General features: G+C 38.4%; 2 protein-coding genes across 5 annotated transcripts; both read right to left on the bottom strand.

The window, feature by feature from the left end:
• Positions 1 to 2,030: 2,030 nt before the first annotated feature.
• Positions 2,031 to 11,027, bottom strand: parvg (parvin, gamma). Its single transcript, XM_063910413.1, is given in 14 exon segments — positions 2,031 to 2,835; positions 4,825 to 4,897; positions 5,944 to 5,990; positions 5,993 to 6,044; positions 6,177 to 6,245; positions 6,544 to 6,605; positions 6,722 to 6,756; positions 6,831 to 6,886; positions 6,980 to 7,095; positions 8,235 to 8,378; positions 8,556 to 8,658; positions 9,278 to 9,342; positions 9,984 to 10,090; positions 10,778 to 11,027. Coding segments are annotated over 13 exon segments (960 nt in total). The 5' UTR covers positions 10,048 to 10,090; positions 10,778 to 11,027; the 3' UTR covers positions 2,031 to 2,761.
• Positions 11,028 to 11,624: 597 nt separating this feature from the next.
• Positions 11,625 to 26,109, bottom strand: parvb (parvin, beta). 4 transcript variants are annotated; one of them, XM_063909388.1, is made up of 13 exons: positions 25,855 to 26,109; positions 19,881 to 19,970; positions 19,309 to 19,379; positions 19,081 to 19,183; positions 17,720 to 17,860; positions 17,009 to 17,124; positions 16,260 to 16,318; positions 16,126 to 16,145; positions 15,805 to 15,866; positions 15,648 to 15,716; positions 15,309 to 15,410; positions 15,139 to 15,211; positions 11,625 to 12,969 (listed from the first exon to the last, which is right to left on the bottom strand). In XM_063909388.1, exons 1-13 carry the CDS (start codon positions 25,961 to 25,963, stop codon positions 12,893 to 12,895), a joined length of 1,092 nt encoding a protein of 363 aa, XP_063765458.1. In that variant the 5' UTR covers positions 25,964 to 26,109; the 3' UTR covers positions 11,625 to 12,892. The 4 variants fall into 4 exon arrangements, with proteins under 4 accessions (XP_063765458.1, XP_063765459.1, XP_063765474.1 ...); XM_063909389.1 differs by lacking the exon at positions 25,855 to 26,109 and adding an exon at positions 23,225 to 23,341 and having other exon boundaries at positions 11,626 to 12,969; XM_063909404.1 differs by lacking the exon at positions 25,855 to 26,109 and adding an exon at positions 21,444 to 21,628 and having other exon boundaries at positions 11,626 to 12,969.
• Between the last annotated feature and the right edge of the window lie 474 nt (positions 26,110 to 26,583).

The following is a 26,583-nucleotide window of genomic DNA, read 5'->3' as shown; positions in this document are numbered from 1 at the left end:
AGAGTGATGCATCTGTTCGGTGTGACAAGTTAGGCAGACATTACTCATGTTTTCTGTCAACATTTTGGATGGACTCCAGTGGGTTTGCAGAGGGACATCATTTGTTTTTTCCCAAAACAAGGAGTCTGTTTATGAGAAATATATGGACAGTATCCTCAAAAGTAATATTAATGGTTTCTATATAACTCAGTCCTGTGCAGTAATTGTCATACAATGTTGAAATACGGAGGTAAAATGGTGTCCTGATGAAGGAAGAAGAAGGTGTTGTCGTTGGAGGAGAACAGGTTTAATCCCTCAATTGTTTTCCTGAAATGTATCCTTGTTTGTTCCGATGGATTAGAAACCGGTGACAGGTTAAGCTGTGACCTTTGAGCTGATATGAATACAGAGGCTAAAAGACATTAATCTCCCTTGACTTTCACACACGCTGATGTGTGTCTTAAAGATCATCCCAAATGCATGTCAAAGCCACACAGATGTTGGCACACACTGTTCACACATTGGGATTCATCAGGTTTGTTTCAATACTCTGGGCATTTACACATCCTTGCCTTGATTGATTCAGGATGCAAGCTGAAAGGCACAAATATTCACAGATGTTACTTTGAACAAGGCATACAAGAGAAGTGGAATTTTCCTTTACAGCAGGTTTTTAATAGATATACTTGTATCATATCAGCAAGCACATAATTGGTCAAGCTGACAAGTATGTATGAAATAAGACTGTTACCTGCTACCTATAAAGAAAACAGCTTTTATATATTTTCATGAATATAGTTCATCCGATGTCATCTTTCTTTTAGAACACTCATTTGTCTCTGCACCAGACAGCCCATTCAGTGGGGCACTTACACCAAGGTTTAAGCATTCATTGCAACAATGATATGCATTTTATGCTTTGCAGTGTGTCCCTGAGCTCAAAACCCTGGAGTAAACAACATTCACATTCAACCTAATGTGAATATGCGAGGAGGTAGATGAGGTGAAGTGAGAGACAGGAGCAGGAAGATTCATGTTTTTTGCTTCATACAATGTTAGAGATAGGAACAGAACATAAATGATTGGCTATGTTATTACCATACAATTTGTATTTAAAGGTGCCTTAAAATGCATAGATAAAAATGTTGTTTTATTTCAAGTGTCTTCATACATGGTTTAATGAAGTACTACAATGGGGTTTTCCTTAAATAAACCTATATCATATGTGTTTTACATTTCAAAATACAAATGTAGTGTGAAATCCCTCAGGTCTAGGAGTCCAAAAGGTTATTCATTGGTAAACAGAAAGAAGCCATTTTTATTTCATGATACTACCCATTATAATGGTCAATTTACATGGTTACCACGAGCAACACGCACTTCCAATGTCTCTTTCTGTCTGTTTCCACCCGACTGTGAAACAAATTTTATGCAAACCTTTTGAAATGTCAGGGGAAATAAAATGTGAATCCAGACTGTTTTCCATCACCTTGGTGGAAACAAATAGATTGGCTTTGTGAATGTCAACAACATATCTGCATTGAAACCGGGGGAACTGAATAAAAAGTGTGCAAATCGTGGTTGTTACTGTTTTGGTGTTTGTTTAACCTCAGACAAAAACACTGAGGTTCACGCTGCAATTTGCTCATACACAAGCTAAATATACCAAACTAAACCAGAGAGGCAACGCTGGTGGGATGTTATAATTTAAAAAGTCACGAATGGTGTGCATTTATTTCAAACACAGAAATTACCCCTCTTTGCAACACCAGAGGATAATTGAGTGGATTTTTCCAGTGCTAGTCCACTTTTTTATTTTTTATTAAACACGTAACTAAAAGGCTTTGATGAAATCACATCTATTGTCTGGCTCTCATTTTCGAGCCTCCCTCCAAGGCTGCCTGCCGCACTCTATCCACATGTGTGACATTGAGTTGTGAACAATTCATTGGCAAACAAAAAAAGGGAGACAGAAATGACAAAAGCCTCCACAGACTACAAAAAGAGGAGGTCGCAGCCTGTCAGCAGGAACACATAGAGGAAGCAGAGAATACATTCACATTGTTTATTTGAGAGGAGGCACTCAAGGACGATGGTTTCCTAAAGCGAGAATTAAAAGGGCCATGTTGCAGCGGTGTCAAACTGAAATGGAAATAAAGTGGTGTAAAGAGAGCAATATATGGTTGAATAAAGGACACTGGGCTTCACTTACATCCACACCATGTACAGTATGATAGAACCAAATTAAAGTGTTAATAAAGAAGGATCTGGAATCATTTCCAGGAACCAATATAGTCCTTCACAACTGTACTTTACAGATGGTTAAATGGCTTCAGAAACGACCTCCCCCCACATCTTAGAGACATTAGATTAGGAAAGCTGTGTCCAACAATTTCTGACTCTTTTTCAAAACCAATGATTGATTATTCACACCCACTTCACACAGAGATTGGTCAGCTGTGTGAAGGTGAGAAAATACTGTAAGCAGGGCTTCAACTTCCCTTTCTAGCTCCTATTTCACCCTTTACACAACAATGGATGTCATCTTTCATAGAGCGCAACACTATGACTGTCTTCTAGTAGAGACAGCTTTAAAGTGTTTACCCATATATTAAATGATATCATACCCCCATCCTTTCTTATTTTAAAGCAGCATGAAAGCATCCGCAATATGTCTTAAAAAAACATTTAAATAATATACAGTATTTACAGAAGAAACCACCAGCTGGCCAAACACTTCCACTCTGTTTGTTTTCCAGGTTGTTGAGCTCCTCTTCGTCTCTCATTTCCCTTTGTGCTTCTTGAACAGAGCGTACAGGACCTTCAAGGTTGCAGTGACGTCCTGAGACACGATATCTGTCAGGAAACATTTAATGTGTATTTATAATGCACCCACCAAGTCACTAATGCAGTGAAATGCTTTTACGAATATTAGCTAATAATTAATCACAAAATCCATCCTTACAGGCCATAGATCAGAAGCTCAGAACATTGGATGGAAATTTCATCAATACGTCCTTGGTATAAAATTGCACTCTGTTGTGAGAGACAGTAACTGAATGAAAGTGACATTAAGATGGACTCCACCATTGGATAACCCAGTTAACGCACACAGCACGCTCCCATTTTAGACCCTTAGTTCCTCTTTCCATCACAGCAATTATGCCGGTAATTAAAAAGGCACAAAAAATTGATTAAATTAGCCCCTTGCTCCTGGCTTAGATTAATTGTGCTCATTTTTACATGAACAGATATCATGTTGGAGATTTACTTTACAATTACAGGCTGTATGGCTGGCAGGCAATATTGTGGGGAAGTGGGGAGAACACGGAGAAGGTCTTGTCAATAATGGATCAGCAGGGAAGTGAAGTAGATCCAGCTGATATTGATTGATTCACACACTTAGATAAGTCGGTACCTCACTGAGTCAGTCACTCTATTTCACTCTTCTTCCTTTTTTATTGATTTACTCCACATGACCAAAAGTGGAGGCCCAAACATTACATCCATATGTCATTGTTGATCTCAATCTCTAAAAAAACCCACAGGCTTTAACATGCTGCAATAACAGTCTACAACACGCCTTTTATGCAGGATTTATATATTTTATTGCAACCTGGAGGCTGGGATTTGCTTTCATTCAGCAACAGGAGCATTACCGATGTTGGTGTTACAGTTCATCCCGAGGGTTGTTTGTCGTCAGGGCTCAGTGCAGGCTTTTCAACAACAAACTGGGAAAAACATCTCTTCATAAACCAGGTTTTGTGCGTGTTAAAATATTGAAGGATTTTGATATTTATTTTATTTTATGTTTTTATTCGTTTTTTAATAAACTTGAAGTGAAAACGTACTTAATAGGTGCCAATTCTGTTTCCCTATTTACATTTTTAGTTCAAATAGCGTGCCAAGAACTATATGCTCATGTTATTTAAACCAGAAATTCCCCAAAGATGCCCACAACGTAATGCTCTCACAGTTGTGTAATTATTTACATGATTGCTAATACTTGTAAGTTTATGCCACAAATCATGAACTTCTGATTTTACGCTTAGAAATCAGATAACATGGCAGCTGCAAATTTAAACTGACAAACAGGAACTTTAATGAGGACTTTTTACAGATGAAATCAGAATATTTTTCGGATCTGTCTGATAACTAGATACAGTAGCACAGCTCATAAATACAGATAACATATCTCCCGTAACACACACACACACACACACACACACACACACACACACACACACACACACACACACACACACACACACACACACACACACACACACACACACACACACACACACACACACACACACACACACACACACACACAGTAGATGCAGCCAAAGTAAGAGTTTAAATCGCTGTGTCTATCATTGGGCACCATGGTCCCCTAGAGACCGTTTCCCTTCGCCTCTCCTCCCTAAAAGAATGATGATGACCCTGGACCGAGCCAATCATCAGCAGTGATACTTATCGAGACACCAGTCCCACTCATTTATATTCCGTAAGCAATTCCATCTTTCCCTCCAAAACACTGTCAAACCCACACTCCAGCGAGCACTGTGGATTAACTCCAACTACCGGCACAACAACCCCCCTCCCCCTTCGCCTAATACACAAACTGATTCCGGCGTTTTCCTGTCACACAGATAAATGCCCCTGATATTTGATATCATCTGAATTAGTTGCTTGTCTTGGAGCTCTGCTGTTTTTCTGTTGCAATCATTTCACTCGCCGACACTTCTGTGTTTTCATGGTCTGTGCCTGGCATTTTAATTTGAGTAAAATCTGTTGTCAACAACGCAGAGTGTGTATAGATTATGTGTGTTATTTCCTCACCTTGTGGATCAATACTGGACACTTTCAGGCCTAAATCATTAAGGAGGTCCAAAGCCAAGGTCACATTGTGAACCTAGAAGGTCGGGGATAAGAGAAAATGTCAAACACTTTGTTGATGAATTTTTGAATGTAATGTTATATCTGTTTATTTTGTATTAAAATAAACAGCACTGACAAATGGGTAAAAATACAAACTGTATAACTGTTGCTTTAGAGGACAGTATTTGTGAGTAGTAAAATGTATAGCCAACAATCAATTTAGTGGGAGAAAGAAGTATTTATGATGTTGTAAAAGTACAAAAGTATTCGCTTAAAATAACTAAGTAATAAGTAAAATAACTCATCATGTATAAAGGTTAATTTTAGAATAACGTTTATTATATCATTGCACTGGATTCATTAATATATCAATGCACATAAACATGTCCTATTGGTTGAATTTGAAGTATTTATGATATCAAAACTTAATATTTGGCTGTTAAATGGGGGGGGGGGGGGGGGGAATTCAATAGAAATGTGGCATTAGAGGTCATCATACAGATATAATTAGCACATATTAAATCTATTTGAGATATTATCTCCCAAAACCTATTATGACTCAGGATATGAAATATTGTGTTTGTATCCTGAAGCTTTTTAGTTTCAAGATATCAAATGGAGTGTCCCAGTGTCTTTTTCATACTGTAGTAAGTTATTCATTAACTCTTCATATCTATGATAAAAGAATCATAACTTTTTCATAGACTTGTCCTAAATCTTCAAGTAAAGTGAGATCAAAGATATCATTAGAAGTGACACAGAGGTAATTATGCATCTACTTTTATATGGGAATAGTAAAATATTAATTTAATCATATCTTCTACTGTAACAGGCCCGATTTGAGATCAGCCTTCAGAAATGTAGCTTATCTTCCTGATGTGGAAAATTAAATAACTTTAAATTAGAAATTGAAAAATAGTGTTATGATCTTACAGTAGTAACTTTGAAATAGAACAATCATCAATAATCTGTGAACACCTACAGGCAGAATAATGATTACAGTATCAACTTTCTGAGGATTATTTCCCCTTACAAAGTATCAGGAAGCTACACACCATCCATATTGAATTCATACTGTACCATCTCAGGCTGACTGACAGGTGTCAGGTTGAAGTCACAGAGCGGACGAAGAAGCCTTCCAGCTGTCCGATCAGCAGCAGCAGAATCACGCCGTCAGCAAACTAGACAGAAGATACACCAGATATTGGAAGGTGATAAAATCCGGGGAAGGTTATATAACATCAGGGAAGGAGTCTTTTATTATTGGCCCTAAACAATGTTGTTTCGCAGATTTTTGTTGTGGTTTTTTTTACCTGTTTGTCCATTTCGGCCACCTGCAGACCCAAGGTTTTCATGTTCTGGTTGACAAAGTATAAAATAGCCTGTAAAATATAAATAAATAAAAGGTTAGGCAGTTTAAGATACATGTTGATCTCATTAAGCTGACATATTAATGTATAAAAAATGCTAAATTCTTAAATAAATTAATTAAAAGGAATCAATAATGAGAAGAATTGTTTTCAAACTCTACTTGAAATTGCTATTTGGTTTAATTACTTACTACAAAATACCAAAGAGGGAAATGTTTCAGGAAACATCTTTTTAGTCTTGACACCACAACAATTGCTCTTTTACCACCGGTGGAGATGAGAGAGTTAACTGCTTCTCTCCTTATTGTACCTTCTTCACCGTGTTGACCTTGTGAGCCTCAAGCTTCAGCAGCTTCTCGATGGGATCTTCCCCTGGGTAAAAAGACAGCCAGAAAAATGTGTCAATGTCAACGAGGGCTTAAATGCTGCTACAACGACATTCAAAATGTCATATCGGCTCCACCTGCGACACTTTTTTTTTTACCCACTTTCATTCTTGCTGAGGAAGTCTGAGCCTGCTTCCCTGTTGAAAAAGACAAAAACATATGAGCTGTTTTCAGACATACACAGAATCACACGGGACAACAATCTGCCCACCTCTCGTCTGTCAGGGCCTCTGTCTGTACATCGGATTTGATTCCAGTTTTGCTCACCTGCATGAAGATAAACCAAAATTGAGAAGCAATTCCACAAGGTGTGTTTTAGACTAAGGTTTGAAGCAGGGGGGGAAAAGTGCTGAAACTCACCTCCATAACAATAACTTCAACGTTCACATTGGGAGGCAAATCTAGATCAGGCTGGAAAGTTCTCACCATGGCAACCAGCAGATGAATAGTGGCCAAAAGGTCTTTGTTGTGGATGACTGACAGGCGAACCGCAGAGAACAAAACAAACACACACAAAAAAAAATGACTTGCTTGCTCCTGATATGACAGATATCATCACCTCCCAGAAAAGCAACAAAGACAGGCCAAAAGGATTTGAATCTCATGCATAAATGAACAACCAAGTGAAATCAAAAACAATACTGAAAACTTGAGATACAATTCTTAAAAATAAATACATTTTAAGCCTATTTTTTTATTACATTTTTGGTACTCATTTTTCAGCAATATCAATGTAATGCATTTGTACAATAGGTACATTATATTAGTCTTAAAAGGTCAAAACTCCAGCTGAATGTACTCACACATTGTGAGAACAAAACACATCAGTTGATCTCACAGTTAAGTTGTTATTTGTTGCTGGAGTTTTGACCCCTTCAGACCTGTCTTTCTACCATTCGAAGCCTTTTGACACTACATTCACCCACACAAGGGCTGACGTACTGTATGTCGTGCCAACCTGCTCATCAGGATCTAATGTAATGCAGATTCACACACGCTGAAAACAAGGTCTGTGCCTTCGGGTGGAATTTGGGGTTCAGTATCTGGTCCAACGACACATCAACATGCAGACTAGAGGAGCAGGGGTTTAAATGGCTGATCTTCTGATAAGTGGATGATCCCCTCTGTAGATAAATGTTGGTCATTATACTTCTTCACCTGACTTCCGCCTTTGCTGCTGTAACAAATACTACAGTTGCTGAAGGGAGTGTAAAAAAAAAGAACAAGAACAAGAAGAAGAAGAAGAAGAAGAAGAAGAAGAAGAACAAGAAGAAGAAGAAAAAGAAGAAGAACAACAACAACAACAACAAGAAAAAGAAAAAGAACAAGAGCAAGAAGAAAAAGAGCAGGAGGATACTCCTAGCTTAGTGTTCAGCTGCTTATAAAATAAAAATTGGGGCTGTTAGTTGGTTTTCTATCCAAGCACAAAGACAAATAATCCACTGACAGGTGACGAGAAACAGAACCCGATCGTGTTTATCTCCACCAAAGTCCCTCACAGTTGGTGTAAGCCAACATGGCACCAGCACCAAATCCTGTTGTAATTTAAAGTCGATTGCCAGAAAGGAACATTTGTTGCTTTCGTTGATGAAGCCCAGTCAGCTGCATGACTCACGTTTGACGTTCCACTTGATCCGGCTGTCGTCCTGCAGGCCCAGTCTCTGGTCCAACTCCTCCAGGATCATTCCCAGCTTGCGTATTTGGGCAGGGATAGTCAGTGCCATCTCCTCCACAGACACATGCACACCGGCCAACCTGGCTGTGGAGATCCAAAAAACTCTCTTTATTATTATAGTTTTACTGACAATGACTGTCAAGCTTTATAGCGAACAACAATGGCAAACATTGGTTATTTTTCTAGCTTCAAATTAAATGATTAAATGGAAGTAAGCAATAATATATTACAGCACAACCTTTCAAATGTGCATTGACTCACACAGCATGTGATGAAGCACCAGACCGTCGTACAGATCCTCCTCCAGACTCCTAACCACTATGTGCTCTGGTTTCAAAGTGCTATTGATCCAATTTACCAGTGCCTACCAAAATACAATGAATCACACAGTCAGATACATCAAACAGTGCTTGCATACATTTCAAATGTGTAAATGAAAAAACAGCATGAAACCTCCTTCTTTATTAATACTGTCCATCGATTTTCAGAGATAATACGATCCTGAAGGGGATGGAAATCATGACAAATACAAAATACCCCTTAGCTGATAAATGTATTTGTTTTTGTTTTCCCGACTCTACATCATACATGTCAGGCTTATTGTGTTATTTATTAATTCACTGCCGCTTGCATGAAGCAATCGTGCTGCTTCTGCTTTTCTAATGTAAACCTTGTTTTAAAGTCAGAACCAGCAGACTGTGCCGACTTCTCACTGTGGCTCTCACATCTGTCTCCCATCACCTCTGATAATTATGTTCATTAAAATTTCACTGATCCTTCCACCTCTCTCCTTGAGGCAGATATTATTCATGCTCTTCTCTGCACAAATATACATGCAGGCTCTGTAATGTATTTTCTGAGTAGCATTCATCTCCAGCCCACTCAGGACACACTCCCTGTGAGGTCCAGGATGAGTTCTGATGTTACAGTAAATGTATAATAGAAGATAGAGATTCAGATAAAGCTTATGTAGAATGTCTTACCTCTTTTAGCTTTGCAAGTGTGGGATCTTTTAAAGACGTTGGCTGAATGAGCTTCTGCTTCCCTTCTGTGTGCATATACAAGTCCGTCAATGACATTTTCTTATTTTATAGACTTTTAAATGTTAAAACGTTGTAATTAACAGCTCTTTTATCATCCTAGAACGTCAAATATTTTATTTATTGAAAGGCAACATCCCTAGTGTTTGCGCCTTCAATGCAATATACACATATACTTTACACTTTTAAATGCGTGCCCTACATGCATTTTTAATTTCATTTCCATACGGTATGAAAAGTAATTAGCTGCATTCCTGAAACTTGCATGAGCTGTGAAATAAGTCATACCAAACATACATTGTGCATTATTGTTCTTTCATATTCAAACTATTGTAAGAAAAGTTTTGCTCATACAGCACACAATGACCTGAAAACAACAGTTGGCAAATAATGAAGATACAACAATTGATGTGCATTAGAAGGATTAACCAAATACAGTCTGCAGGTTACAGAGGGTAACTCAGAATAAGTATCTTTTCAATATTAAATGATCTTAAACCTTCCTATTTCAGGAGGAACTATTGCAGCCACTAAGAACTAGTTCAATGCACATGTAGTTGTGAATATTTCATCAAGACAAACGTAATGTATTCAACAAGTCTTGATAATCATTGCCTGATATGAAGCCGTTTACTGAATGCACACATACCCTGAAAAGACTTGATGTCCACAGTCTCTTCCTCTTTGTGACACTCAAAGACGGCAGCCTCCATCGCTTTTCCTCAGGGTGAGATTTTCAACACCTGTCAGCGAAATCTGCTGAGAGAAAGAGCTTGAAAATAACCCAGAGAATAATAAAGAAACACTTTTTCCATCAACATGTTTTGCAGAAAGTCTCTTTCAACAACGTCTCAGTAAGTGTCCTCAATTTCAAACTGCTGCAGGGTAGTTACTCGAGACCAGCAGCGGAGAAGCTGAGTGCAGCTTATTGTTGCATGAAAGTCTTGTACCTCTACACTTCTGTTTTCCAGGTAAAAGTAAAACAGTCTTATACCCAATGGATTTCTCGAGTTGGGTTTTGAAAGTTGTTTTGTCTGAGGGTGTTAATAGTTAATCTCTAAAACACATCAGAACTGGTGAAAATCTTGTGAAAGTGAAAAAGGAAGATGGTTAATTTCCTAACTTCCTTTTGTCTTTTTTAGCAGCATGCTCAACAGATCAAGTACTGTAGATACCCCACAGATCTGCAGGGCTTTACCTCACATTTGTGAATCACACAGTAAAAGACAAATGAAAGTGAACACATAACACGCTCTGACAAAACAGACGTGACCTGGAGTGTGTCAAAGTGTTGTTTCCTGTATCAGGAGAAGAGAGAAGCTACCGGTGGTTAGAGAGGCTTTTCTTCCTGTGTGTTTTGTATATGTGGTGCTTCCTTTTCCTGAGGTTGACAGTAACTTTTAAACAAGGTCATAAACAATAAGTATTTTTAAATAACCTTACCTTTAAAACTCTTGAGAGCGATTCAACAGAACTGGGTGACTTTCGCTGAAGTAAGTTCCTTATCTGATGTCAACTCCACAAGCTGTCAAAACAGACGTATAAGAAGTGGAGAAAGCTGCAATCTAACAAAATACCACCTCCTGTGAAGTGTATCAGCGTAAAGGGTCTGACTGCACTCAATTTCAAAGCCCTGCTTGAAAAGAAAATAACATGTCACAGGGTCGAAAGGGAAGATACTGTAAGCACAGAGAGGATGTGGCAAAGAAGAAGGTAGCACTTCCTCTTTGAGATACTCGTTTTTCAGATCAGGGCGTTAATGTTTTGTCTGTGTCACGTACTGCATTTGAAACTTTAATAATAAGTAGATTTAGAGAGAAAAACGAACAGGGAAGGCTCTTGGTGTGCCAAGTGTTTTGTTTGGACAACCGCACTTCAGGAGGGCTGTCAGAAGCGTGACACTCAGAGGCCTGAAACACTCAGACTCAACTCACACATCTCCATCTGTGAGCGGATCAATTTGCTGTCGTCTGGTTTTTCAAATTCTCCATTCTCCAACAAAAAAAACAGAGTAAGAAATACAGACAACACAACAAAAAAGCTCTGCATGTGCACCAGCTTTGTTGGAGGAAAGAAAAAGGACCACCCATCAGCAAGACGAAGGGGCAATTTGGGGGATGTGGAAGGTTACCATAGCAACAAAGGAACGAGACAAGAAAATAAAAGGTCTAAAATAAACCTATAATTCCTTTAGCTAAACCCAAATTGCAGGAATTGGCTGTTCCAAAGGCAATTTCGCTCAAAAGGCAAAAGCAAATCTAACCCATCACACTAGTAAGAGACAAAATGAAATTCTCATTCTGTTTGATTTCAGGCATTTATTTCTCGATAGGCAAGATAATAAAAAAAAAACGAGAAATGCACAGGGGTGAGACATCAAACGCAAGCGTGGTTTAGATTGATTCATCCACTCTCTTAATAATTCATCCCCGGCTTTAAAATGCATGAGTAGCCATGCATGGTACATCTTAGCACATCTCCAGGTGGCACAGCGGGCTCTGCTTCAGGAGAGCCGAGTGAGGGTCCAGACCTCCTCGGAGACTTGTATGAAAAGGCTGGGTCAATACAAAGGTACTCTGACTCCTGGCTCTCCTGGGGCTGAGAGAGCGCACAGCACTTAAGGCAAAACAGCAGCAGCTCTTACGGCTTGAAAAGTGATGTGCATAGGTCAGAGAAAGAAGGATCATTCTTACCTCAGTTATCAAGTAAAAGCAAATATATATGTATATATAGCTGTAGTAATATACAAACAAAGCATTTTCAGATATCATATAATATATAACACATCGCATTTTCAAGTTTCTTAAAGGAATAGAAAGAGGAAATAATACTTATTTACTTTCTTATCAAGAGTAACACGAGAGGATCAATTCTCACCACACACATGAAGCTACAGTTAGCTTAGCCTAGCATAACAAATATAGCAGAGGGAAACAGCTCTGCACTAATCATACAAAAAACAGCAAGTAAAAGTGTATTTGGTAATGAGTTACAACAAGAATTTGACTCTTTGATATATGTCTTACTTAATACTAAGATAGTCTGCCATAACAACTCAGAATTTCAGTAGAGACGAAGCCGCTTCTGGCTCTTACATTAGCTTAACATTTTGTGATATCGATCTTCTCATCAAACTCTTGGCAGTAAAACGAATAGGTCCATTTTCCCAAACTATACTTTTAATATTTACAGAAATGTGTTTTAGATACTATTTAATATATAACAGTATTTTCAGTTATCAGTTTAACACAAATGTTTAAACAGTCGGCCCTCATTTATTTATCCTGCGACGGTTGTGTATTTAAAAGGCTGAAAGGTTGCAGGGTTTTCTAAGTTGCATTTAATATTTAAAAAAAGGAATAAATAAATACTGACATTTGGGGAAGATTAATGACTAACATTCAGGGCCTTTTCCGGCTTCTTCCCTGGGTCGTTTAAGTCCCACATCATTGTGGGTCCCGGTTGGGGTTCTGCAGTGTCCAGACTGCTACGCATAATATCAGCACAGGCACAGAGCAGCGTTCAGAATTAATATCAGGGGGGTGAAACTGGAAAAGTTCAATCAGAGTTTTTGTAGTTTGTGAAAAGGTTGTAGAGGACTCTGAGGGTGGACTTGAGGTTCAGGTTGACAACATCTGGAAAACAAATGGGAGATAAGAGACTGTATTAGAGTTTGACAAACATGTTTTTAAGGGGGATCCTGGATTAGACCTTTGATGGTCACAAAAACTAATCTTCCTTGAAACACTGAAGACAAATGATCTTCGCTGCCATAAAATCATATTTACAATGCAAAGAAGCTCTCACTGTGATTGCTGTTGAACTACTTTTCTTTAAAGGTTATTTGTAATTTTAAACAGGAAGCAGGGCTTAGAATAGCTCATCATAGATCATATGATGTATTACGTCTTACAAGGAGAGATTCATAGGAAGAAAAATCATTTCTGTTCTCTTCATCAGTAACATGCTGGACTACATAAGTGCTTATTGTAATACCTCATCACATATAGGACGAGGTTAAGTTATTCAAGCCAGACATCATTTTGTTACAGCTGGGTATTTAAACTGAGATGGATTAAGCTCATTATTGTCACTGTTGATATCATTAAAAGCAACCTGTAGATATTCAGAAGCTTTAGCAGGAAAGTAGGAACATTATATAACTATGAAGATAATAAGTATAATGTCCAATTGTGTTTTGGTGGGAAGAAATGTTATCCTTTTGGCAAAAAAAACTAAATGTGTGTAGAAGAAAGAATTTATACAGCGTGGAGAGAAACAATATTTATACATTTTGAAAGTTAGCACATACTGGTTGAAGATTCACGATATAAAATCAACAGCTGTGCAGCATAATACTTAGTTGCTATCTCCATGGACTGTGAATAGTGCAGTTATAATAAAATGAAGATATATTGACATAGATAACAGGAAATGTTAACAGTAGTTTGAACCAAAGGAATTATAAAAACAGAGATCAAAAGCAAAAGTATGTGCAGTAAGTAGTAACATATATACTGTATAAGTAAGTCAAATAAAACTGGGTTGCCGGATATGAAATATGAAAGAATATGGGACAAGAATATGGAGCAAAATGTGAATATTTTAAGTACTGTAGCTCTGAGAATTATGTAACAGTGGATTACATTGTACACTATATATATTTAATATTCCTAAAAGAGGCCGACAGTAGGATGAGCCCCAGATGTTCAAACAGATATTTATGGCTCTAACATCATACCATGGTCTGGGTGAATACTCAATTCTGACTGGCTGCAGGATGGCAACTGGTACACTGCCCCTCCTTACTTATTGATACCGTTTATAACACATTTGGATATATAGCATGCTAGTTGTGTTGTTAAACATACAGTCAAAATATATTTACTTTGAATTATGCAAGCACTACGTTAGATTTTAAGGCTCATAGCTGAGCAAATGGGGCCTGAGTGGATAATAAATATTTTGGGATGGTAATGATCAAAACCTCACATGATACCAGGGAGTTATGGATTATAAAAAAATGAATGAAAGCCTTTCAATTTAATTTTTCTGTGGCAAGTGACCATGTTCTAAGTGGGAGAAAAGCGGTTTTCCATTATCAGGAATTAATGGACTCCGGCTCCTTCCCGTTATCAATTAATTCCGGATAATGGACACTTGTCGGGCATTATTGTCCCTTAGATATGCCGGGATTGTATTGTGATGGAGACGATTTCCGTTCTAACTGAACAACAACAAAAAATGGAATATATTCTTCTACCAATATCATATCCTTCGGCTTACTGTAAGTAACAGTTTCTGATTTTAATTTGAATCCTTCAGTGGAGCAAAATACTGATTACAGTTTAAGTACGTGATCAGTCAACTGTATTAGATCACGCTCTGAAAGCTATTTCTGTAATAGCATTTCCAACTCTACAGGGGGTATGCAGAGTAAAATGGGTAAATAAAATGCAAATCTATGAGACAAATAGGGAAACGTGGGGGAAAAAACGTATAGTCGTCAGAAAATAACTACATAAGTCAGATCTAGATTTTTGGGAAATAAGGTTTAATTATCTATATAAACTAACAAGTGTTGCTCATGACCAAATGAACACAGCAACATCTATCCTGTATAAGAGTTTTAAGTGTGAGGCAAAGTCTCCATCTACTGGACATCTTTTAATATGACAGCTACTAAAGGACAACCATTAAACTTATAGGGTCTTTTCAGCAAGTAATCTTGGTTAGCCTCCATAAAATCTCATCTGGGAAACTGTCTTCTGATCTTGTAATAACTTAATATGTCTATAAAATACCTTCTGGTCTGGCTTTGGGTTTCTTCAGGCCTCCATCCTGCATCAGCTCAAAGGAAAACGCCACATTGTGGACCTGCAGGGTAACAACATGAAAACTCAATATAGTGATGAGTTGCTAAAAGTTTTCCTATTCGACTGACAATTTCCACTTTTTGAGGAGGTGTACTCACCTTCTGTTCGAAGCTCTCAGGAGTGAGGAAGAAGTTGTACAGAGGGACAAAGTAGTCTTCGAGCAGTCCCATCAGCAATATCAGGTAGACGCCATCAGCAAACTGGACACACACACGCAGGTATATGCAGTATTAATGTCTAAATGCACGAAAAATTCACAGCAAATACAGTATTTAACTGAACAAGTAAAACAGAAAGGATTTTTTTACATGCACATTAAGTGATGATGAGAGGAATCAAATACAATATTGGAAATAAGATTGTAACAGGATACTGACTATGACCATTTAAATTTTGACTGGATCACAAGGCCGTAGATAAACCATCAAACCTCTTACCTGAGATTCCAGCTCAGTCACCTCCAGGTTCAGCTTGTTCAGGTGTTTGTTCACAAACGTGATGAGAGACTGGAAACAGGATCAACAGACTGTTAATCATTTTTACCGCACAGTTAAATAACTATCCATTATCATGCAAAGGAAATGTCTTTAATACCGTTTTAACAACGTTGAGCTTGTCAGGTGCGTGATCCAACAAAGTGTCAAACGCGTCTCTCTCTTTTGTGGAAGATAAATGATTCAAAGGTTATATATACTTCAAGTAACAATACGACATTTGGGGAAATGTTAAGGTGTCAGAACAGATGAGAAGATCAATACTACTTTCTTTTCTGTCAGGTAAATGTATGTCTACAGCCAGCAGGTGGTTAGCTTAGCTTAGCATAATGTTAAAATGCAGAACTACTTCTTTAAGCAGGGAAATAAATAATAGGAAACAATCATGGTAAAGGGTTACTACTGAGTCTCTGATACTCACCAAACCTTCCCATCATCATTCTGAAAAAGATTTTAAAATACTTTATTTCACAAGAAACATTAGAAGTACTTTAAATTACAGCATTGGTAAAAAGGGAACAGTTGAGGATACAAATATTAAATATCAGCCCTTACTCTGTGGTGCTCGTCAGCTCCTTGGTCACAAGAGCCGTCTGCAGGATGCCCTCACGTTTCTGCTCACACACAATCAAGTTATTACATGACAGAAGAACTAGAACTTTCGATGCACATTGTGAACAGTATATGTACAGACGACACAGACAGATAATGAATGATGGCAAAAAACTGAACCTTTATCCATCACTATGGTGTGTATCCTAATTATATTATAGTTTGGGATAGGTCTTTGTTATGTTTATGGTGTTTTGGGTTGTTTTGAGGTTACACTTTGGTCATTTCTATGATGAGATGAACATTGTTTTGTTAAATTAAAGACACACTTCTGTTAAATGTTGGGTATATTCTGCATTATATGTCTTATGTTGTTTGTCTGTCACTTACTGATATATTTGCCTATCTTTAATAACAAATTCCTAATCTCAGTGAAGGTTATATAAAAGTTTAACTTGACAATCTTGCAAAAGGATCACACCTACAAATCGGGCAATGGGCATGATGTTAAATTTCACAGACATTAAAGCTTGTGTGTTCGTTCATGCTGCAGCAGGTGTCCCAAAGAATCCAGCTTGCCATGAATACACACAGAACCACAAGGTGAATACCATCAAATCCACCAGCTGTACACTGTTGGGGCTGGTAATTAAATGAATAAAAATAACTATACAGCTCCGTATCCATCCCTATGTTGCTGCACATAATGATAATGAATGTTAACCCTGTTTGAGTTTGATGAGCCACTTTACCTTGACGACCACAACCTGCGCAGAAACATGCTCTGGCAGTCTGATTGGGGCCTGGAAGTGCATCGCCAGAGCCACCAGCAGGTAGACGATCGCCACCAGGTTCTTTGAATGGATAGCTGTGGCAGAAAATCAAATCAAAGGACTGTAAGCTGTATGCACAATCCAAGCTAACATAGGGGGAAAGCAATCTTCTAAAAATTAACGTAACATCCTGCTCTTATCAAGAGGCAGAAAGGTAATAAAGCATGAATGAATTTAGCTCAGTGGGCTCCAGCAGGAAATCTGGAGAGCTACTCAAAACCTGAACAGGATTAAATATGTTGTGTAATGCAAATCAAGAGATTATGTGTTGAAAGGGGAGAACTCCAATAACTTTGCAAATGAAATTCAGGTAACTTGTCACAAGGACACAGCCCGTAAAAACAGCTGTCCAATGTTTTGTGCAGTAAAATGGCTTGAGACTTAAGATTTAAAATAAACCCTGCATTACAAAGTGGAGGTTTAAGGGGAATGGGATAAAAAATGGCGGTATTGCGTTGTATTGTGAGAAATGATATCTCTTTAAACTTGGCCCTAATTCAGAATAAAAGTGAAGAAAACTCGGCCTCTGTTATGACCTTATTTAAAGTTCTGTCTCTTGTAAATTCTACCAAATCATGGAAGTGCTTAAACGTAACCACTAGAAATCTCTGAAGTTGTAGTGAAACTCACAGTCCACACTCCACTCAATGGTCCAGCCATGAGGCCGAAGCATTTCGTTGACGGCCTCCAAAACCGTCAGCAGCTTCTGCTTTTGGCCGATCTCGGACTGAGTCACCTCAGCCACGTTCAGCTTCCTTCCTGACAACTTTTCTGTCAACAACATGGGAGAGGAAATATTAGATCAAAGTCCGGGAAGTACATCGTGTCTCATGGGACAGTGTTGCGTTAAACTGTAGCGATCAATGGAAGGCCATTGCTTCAGGCGGGTCTTACACAATATGAGAGGAAGAAAAACTATTTAAGAGCGGAAAAAAACTTAATTTATATAAAAGAAAAAAGTTGTGCTTTACCCAAAAACAAATGTCATGCCCTTACGGCATCAGTCGGCCTACACGTTTATTTTATTGGAAAACAACGACACGAGGAACTTGAAACGGTATGTGGGGGCTTTAAACAACAAAGACTCTCTGATGCAAGCAATAGAAGGAAGAAGGCTTTAGTGAGCTTATCTCAAGGGCGTGGGCTCAAATATAAAGAAAAACAAACCAGCAGCACCGGGGATCTTCTCATACATTTTTCATTTTCATTGCAAAAACTTCGCTTTAGCAAAGGCGGTACAACAAAGGGCGGTACAGAAGGTGCAACAGTCTTGAAGAAGCGTGAAAACAACAACAGCCTTAACAGGAAATTATAAGAATCCCATGTCTCTTAACAAAAGGTTTCCTGCTGTGTGTTTCAGTTGTTGTTCGTGACACTTCTGCAACATACGTGTCAGTCCTATTTGTATTACCTGGCTTCCGTAAATGAATGTGCAAGTTCTTGTCAGTCTGCAATAATAATATATACGACAATTGAATTGAATTATATTCATTTTACAGACAATTTTGTTTAAAGAACATGCTTTTTTCCAATCTATAGAGTAACAAGTGGAGGATTTTTAGGATTTGGTTTGCTCTTGCTGTTACAAATAACAGACACAAGGGGGAAGCACTAACAGACTTTGAAGCCTTATGAGACAGCGCCATAGTTAACACAACCGTTACTTTATTATATTGAATTATTTTTGACTATTGGCAGAACATTTGAGCAAAAAGGCAAAGTTTTGGTCATAACCTGATATCGAAATCAGAATTTGAAACAAAAAATCTTTACACCAGAGCCACTGCATCAAGTTATAGCTTTTTTTTTCAAAATGGTTGGTGCTGCCTGTTTCTTTAATTGAAATAGGTTTGTTTTATAATAAAGTCTGTCTGTAACTTCTTTTCCAACAAAATTAGGAATTGAAAGCGTTTTAGTGCTACGATTTCTTCAAGTGCTGGTAATTTAAAGACGTTGTGAGAGTTAGACTGGCAAAGAAACCAATTTCTCACCAAATAACTTCTGGAGAACTTGTCCATCGTAACAATCCTCCTCCAGGTCTTTGACAATGATCCTGTCTTCCTCCAACTCACTGTTGATCCAGTCTATCAGGACCTGGACAAAAATCATGACGCAATCAAATCTATTGTCTTTTTTGTGCTTTTTTTCTTTACATTTTCATCTCTCTGATTGCGCTGAAGAGATGTAATGCTTGTGCACAAAACATGATCCCACACTACCTTCAGAAGATCCTTAAATTTAAGATTCTCCCGCGATGTTGGGTCCAACATGATCCTCTCTGCATTTTCCTCTGGTGAACATAATATAAGAAAAAAGAAGTGACTTAGTTTCGGGTGAAAGTAAAAGGACCTGTATCATTTCCTACACACATATCTCCCCCCTTCAAGCAGACATTTTTATCTCACATAAATACAGATCTACACCCACAGACACACACTGTTTCTATCACTCTCATATCAACTGTGATTCACATGGTTACTTAGGGCTAAGGCTCCCCCCACCCACTTTCATTTCCTGCTACTTAGATGTCAAAGTCCCAATAAGGCACAGTGTGTCAACATATTCTGATGTTTCTCTGTGACCTCAGTAACATCTGATTTGAAACACAAAATTCTGAAAAAGTTGATCATGTTGGAAATGCAAATTCATCAACAGCTCAAATTCCAGTCATAAATACACACATTTCCCACATTCAGACAGATAGTAGTGTTTAAACACAGAATATAGAGTTTATATTCTAAATAAGCTGTGGTTACATGCATACTGTATGTGTGTTTGTGTGTGTATATACCCATCAGTGTGTCCTCCGGATGGATTTCTGTCCCTGTGGGAAGCATGGGAGCATTGATGGCATTCTTCCCCTCCTCATGGAGATCACTCACTGGTCAGACAAGAATACACACAAAAAACATGAAAGACAAGAACCGCTAATTAAACAAAACAAATCAACAGAAAAAGACTTGATATGAAGGAGGCATACAGTGAGGAAAGCAAGGTAGGGAGAGTGTGGGACAGAAATGAAAGGCATCAAAGAAAAAACTTGTGAGAATCACCGGTCACAGCATCAGTGCACAATCACCAACGGTCCCTTTTTGGGAAAGTGGGGTGTTACTTTTGAATTGATTTTTGAGTCAATTTGTTGCACGTTCTCCTCACCTACAGACTCTACTTCAGTCACTCCACCACCACTCTTCTCAGATCAGTGTCAGTAACTGTAAGAGTGGAACAAAATGATATTTTCTAAAGATTTCTCTAAATCTAAAGGGGGGGAAAATGATAATGCCTCCAGGAGCGGCGTCTCTGCCTCAAGTGAGGTCATTTGAGTCAGCATGCGTTGGGGGGGATTGACCTAGAAGAAAGTTTACCAGACCTGTGACTTCTCTTTTCTGCTCGAGTCTAGCAGCTTATTAGTTTCATAAGAAGCCACAAGCATTTAAAATCTGATTCTCAGACCAAATTGTAAGTGGTCAGTGTAATCAAACTTAAAATGAATCTAAAGTGAGAACATAATGTAAACATTAGAGCTGATTAAAGGTGACAAGGCACAGAAGAAGTAACACACACTTGGCATTGAATAAAATCAATGAGATGCTTTTACTTCCGACTGAAGAAACACTTAAGGGATTTAAGGCTTTCTTCCACTAATGGCCATAGTGCTTTTATTCTCCTATATTTCAATTCGTACAACCTACAACTGGCTGGACAACATTCAGTGGTCAGAAATCTGTCATTTTATTGACATTGCTATTTTTAAAGTCTGCAAGGAAAACACAATTTGAGATGAATTTGAGCTGTTTTTCAAATTAAAAGCATGTAAAATAGATTTGTCTAATAGGGATATAATGAAAGCAAGTCTAGAACTGCGTGTTTGTGATGAAATCTTTACTTCAAAGCATGTACAAAGAGGATATACTGTACATATTTACACCGGGAGGAACGGTCCCCACAGATTTCCTATCTGATTCAGCCGTCCCATAAGAGCTGAATATCTCACTACAGATCAGCAGTTTGCTTTGTAATTACAGAGCCAGCTCGCTGCATTTCATCATAATTGTGCTGCCTTCTTCCCCCCGCTGTCCATTTGACCGCATAACTGCTGCTGGCACTTCACACAGTCAAGTACAATTTGGTATAAAATGGTATAATTTATTATGGCAAATTTCTGCAGAATGATTAATAGTAGTGAAAATACTTCCAATATAGCAAAATCTCTCAAAAAGACAATTACGTACACCTTGCTGATCTCTTACAGCAACATTAGTCGATATTAACCTGCAGTTGCACTAAGGTTACATCTCCTGCTTCCCCATTACAATTGTAAGTTCCTCAAAGCCCAAAATAAATACAGATTTACCTTGTTTCTTCCTCTTAGTCCCACACAACAGCCCCGCCATGTCTATAAACCTCTTGATTCCCAACGACGGCAGTGAGCTAAGGTAGAAAATGTAGAAGAGTGTGTTTGTGTGTGTGTGTGTGTGTGTGTGTGTGTGTGTGTGTGTGTGTGTGTGTGTGTGTGTGTGTATGTGTGTGTGTGTGTGTGAGAATCGTAGTCGGTGGGACTGGGCAATGGCAGGGGCGTCATCACGTGTTTATTTCTGTCACAACCCTCCACCCCACGACTGCGGTCCAGTTACAGGACATGCTGAGGGGTGTGTGTGTGTGTGTGTGTGTGTGTGTGTGTGTGTGTGTGTGTGTGTGTGTGTGTGTGTGTGTGTGTGTGTGTGTGTGTGTGTGTGTGTGTGTGTGTGTGTGTGTGTTTGGGGCAGGAATTAGGACCACACTGGACATAAACGCACAAACAGTGGACTGGCAGACTGACTTTGAGAGGTAGAGTGCTGGCTTATCCTTTCATTTTAATCTATATAAATGCATTAAGCATGATGTCATTTGATTTCTTAAATGAGTTGTATAAATTGCATTCTAGTCATTTCACAGCAATCTGAGAATACACTTGTTTCTGTGGATAACAGAGCATTTAAATGGAATACGTTTTGCTGCAGAGGATCATAAATCAGGCAGCAGCTGTAGTCCTGTTAACAGAATTACACTAATTCAATACAAATCAAAGCCTGCAGTCAAGAACATTTATCTTATGCCGGCTTCAATGCACAAATTCATTTCAAAAGCTCCTCAGAGGTTCCTTCAAACCAGTATGGAAAAACAGCAAGAACATATGGTCAGTTTTCTTCTTTGCTTTAGAGATAAATAAAATGTTCTAGATGTAATCAGTGAGCAACATAAACAACAGTGTAAAGCAGATTGAAATCGACCACGTCTTGTTTGGTTCCATTACTCCCATGGGTGGGAGGAGGTTCACTGTGGCACAGGGGAGGTATAAATAATGCAGCAGTAAGAGGGAGGCAGGCCGGACCTTAAATATAGCCGCTCTGGTTATTTACATCAACTCAGGCACCAGTGAGTCACTGGGACTGTTCCACTTTGGTTGAGACATAAACTATTATTACTTAAAGTTTATTACACCTATTTTACTTAGAATTTTTTATTTAGCTACCAATGCACTATTTATCTTTTTGGGTGATTATTTTTGAAATGTAAGGATAAAGGATAGTAGAATTCAAAATGTAGAACGTTTTTTTTTTCTTTCCTACTCAAATATTTTAGAAAATAGCCTTTTAAATGTTCTTAAAATGAGGTATTATGAATTGTGAACAGGATATGAACAAGTTATATATATCTTTGACGTTTGGGTGCCGCAGTGTCTCGTTACAATATCGCTCCACATACTGCAGCAACAATTGCTAATAAGCACATATTGGTCACTACATCAGTGACCAATCATTGTAATGACTTGACTTGACTGTCAGTACATTTCTAGGATAATGGCCTTGAATATAGCCAAACAAATGATAGAAATTGCCCAAAATGTTGCTTTAAAAAAAATAGATATTTCCATGGTATTAGCCATATGATGCCAAATTGGTCTACTGAAAAGCAAAAGATGGTAAAAATATAAAATGCATCTTATCTTGGTTTCATTTGTGCCTTTTCTTGATGAATGCATTAAATATTAACCAATGGAAAAAGTCTCCTTGTTTTGGTAGAAGTAGCAAATCAAAAATAAGTATGTAAGCGAGCAAAAAAAGGTTAAACGGCAACAACAAAAGGACAACTTACTATTATCAGCCTCCATCCTGACAATCGTACCTTAGTTCTAGTTTGTATTTTCAGAGTGCAGATACTGTTCTCTCTAAGATAGCGAGGATGTGCCCTAAAGTTAATCCTCTCAGTCTTTATAAAGAAAAACAAAACGTGCTTTTTTTATATACTATCAGTGTTGCAGCCTGTTGCTGACAAGGGGAGTTGAGCCTTGTCAGAGAAAAGCAGACTTCCTTTCAGTTTATCAGGATATACCAAGAGAGCAATGAGCACCCAGTATCTGTGTAAACTAGGTCTTCACTTGCAGGAATCTGCGCTGTGTAAAAAAGAAAGTCCAGTAGCCTTAAGCAACACTTACTTTAAGTGTTTAATACTAAACACAAAACATGTAAGTGTGGTTACTAAGGGGTGTCACATTTGTATAATATGTCCATGTCTTAAAGGCACTATTAATGATTATTCAGCAAATGTGAAGCAACTTTTCCAGTGGCAACTCATCTCTTGGGTGTTCCCCTTAAAGAATATAGAGGACCACACCCAACTGTAACAGAAACCAAAGCAGCAGCCTGTGAGACCACACACTGGACTACACCTTACATGCATTACTATTGTTATACTGATTTAAAACTATAACATCACCAAGACCTTCTAACTTTAAAATGACAGTTATAAAATGTATCATCTGAGCTTTAATCCACTTTGACCACACGGGGGCACTGTGCTCCCACAAGATGAACTCAAGCACCAGCAATGAGGCTACAAGGGAATCTCTTCTGTACACACTGCACAACTTATTCCCTGCACTACTGAGCAGTATATGTTGGCACCATTAAGTTCGAGGGACCACCAAGGGTTTTTTCTAGGTAAAATGGATGTGGACACTTAAAGGAACAGTTACAGATTGCTGTTGTAAATTCAATACTAGCACAAAGGGAAAATACTGACATTACATTTTGAAACTTCATCTCATTAGTTTTCCTTTCCCAACTTTTACCTATCCTCTACACTGAAGTTAGGACTAGAGTTATTATGAGATTTTCTACTCATGTCCAGGGGGTAAAGTTGCCACTCCTTACACAGCTTTATAACGGTTTAAATATCCAAATTTGAGCAAGAAATCTGCATTATTCTTTAAAGGGGCCCTATCATGCCAATTTCCACTTTCACATTTGTATTTAGTGGCTCTACTGTGACATTTTTCATGCTTAAATGCTTAAAATGTGCTATTTTTTTCTCACTTTTTCTGAAATGATATCCCAGTCTGCTCTGATTGGTTGGTTGGCCGGCTCTGTTGTGATTCATCAACAGCTCAGAGATGTCCCGCCCTTTAGCCTATCACCTACAATGTGCTAGAATTACAACGTTACAAAGAGATGTCACTATGTTACGTAAGTGACAAAGGAGAATAATAATGGAGGTGTTTCAGGCGGGGGGGGGGGGGGGGGGGGGGGGGGGGGGGGATTTCAGCCTTTGCAGACCATTTACATGCACAAAAACCTATGTAAAACACTACAGGAATGGGAAAACCCCAAAAAGCATAATACTGCAACCAAGACCACCAGTGCTGACATATTCAGTCTTAAAACACAGACAACTAAAAAATGATAAAATGAAGAATTTTATTTTGGGAAATCCTGTTACCATGGGGCTCATCTATGAACTGATTATCAAAATGAGTCAGTGAATCAGCTGATTGATCAGTTGTTTCAGCTCTTCTGCACATTATTACTGCTGTCATATTTGTCTTCAACAACTGAAAATGACTGTCACACTAAATTTAGCAGTTTGATTTGATTAAGATCAAACTGTTAAAACCTTTCTTAAAATAGGTGGAAGCTCATGTCTTTTTAGATGTGTGGCATTTAATGCGGCTACTGAACAATTATTAGGTCTCTGTCCTGCTGCTGGTGGGCCTCCTTTAATGGAGATTACAAACACATGGCTGTGAGCACAAACACAGGACACACACACAGACACACACAGACACACACAGACACACACAGACACACACACACACACACACACACACACACACAGGCGTTAAACCTTGCAGCTGTCTGTTTTACCACACAGTGTCTGGCCCAAGGGAGGGCAGAAAATAGTTTGGCCAACTGGAAAAGTAGGACAATAACACAGAGGGGGTTTGATATGTATATGTTTAAAACAGTGACCCTGTAACAACTTATCTTCATTACTTTGCATTCCTGGCACCACTACTGCATCTTTTTTGATCTATTTATGTCCATTATCTCATGGTAAATGCCTGTGGAGTTGTTCAGAGGAAATGGGCTCACCTCTCAACCACTTCCAAAGAAGTATCACCATTATAGTAGGGCTCAGTATCTTAAATATTGAAGCTATAATGAATTTTGACACAATAAGAATGAGGTTATAAATCCATAATAAAAACTACTTTAAAAATAAGGATAAAAACATAAAGAAAGGATTCATTTAAGAGAAGGAAGACACTATAGCCTACTGTAGATGTCTTTACATACATTGTGTGGAGCTCTGCATGATTTGAGTGCTTTGATTCCCAGAGGGGGAATATTTTAATAGCCCATCATGTGATTGCAGCACCATGGACAGAAACCCCAACAGGATAGAAGCCTTTGTTTTATATTAGAATATCAAGAAAAACAACTTACCTTCTTTAGACTTTTTCTTCCTCACCAGGGTTCCTCCTAATTTCCCCAGGAAAGACTCGTCCTTTTTCATTTTTGCGGGCTGCGGGGTCGCAGATGTGTTCGCTGACATCTTTCTGTATGATGCGTTTGTGTGCTCTCCCTTAATGTCTGTTAATATTGTCACTCCCAAAGATATATAAATATGGTTACTCCTCCCTGTGGTGCGTTCAGGGCACCGGTGTACAGTAAGATTCAGCAGATAAAATTCACAGGCAGACAACACACTGAAGAAGGCAGAGCCGGTCGGGCATCAACAGACCAATGACTCACATGTGAGGGAAACAGCTTCATCTGCGCCCATGTTTACCGACGGGTCACCCCACAGCGCCCCCTAGAGGCATGGGTAGGAACAGGGGTTTTCATCGTCTGGTTCTTAAAAATAGACAGTATTATACTAAGCAAACATACTATAATATATAGTAACATCAATCTGGGTTTTGGCAGATATTTAGTAACTGAATACCGAAATAAAAATCATCTAAAATCTAGTACCAGCAAGTGGAGTAAGCATGGATTTACTTAGAAGTACTGAAATACGTTTTTAGATCACTATAATAAATTAGCATTTCTACACAACAAAAATGCTCAAGTAGTAGTCCTGCACTCAAAAAGAACTTAAATTAAAATACATACTACTAATACTGACCATGCAGAATGGTAAACTGTGAAAGAACAGTGAAAATGTAGTAT

This window comes from Eleginops maclovinus, chromosome 2 (genome assembly GCF_036324505.1).
Source record: "Eleginops maclovinus isolate JMC-PN-2008 ecotype Puerto Natales chromosome 2, JC_Emac_rtc_rv5, whole genome shotgun sequence".
NCBI lineage: Eukaryota > Metazoa > Chordata > Actinopteri > Perciformes > Eleginopidae > Eleginops > Eleginops maclovinus.
The sequence above is the reverse complement of the archived record's forward strand: the minus strand, read 5'-3'. Positions and strand labels throughout refer to the sequence as shown.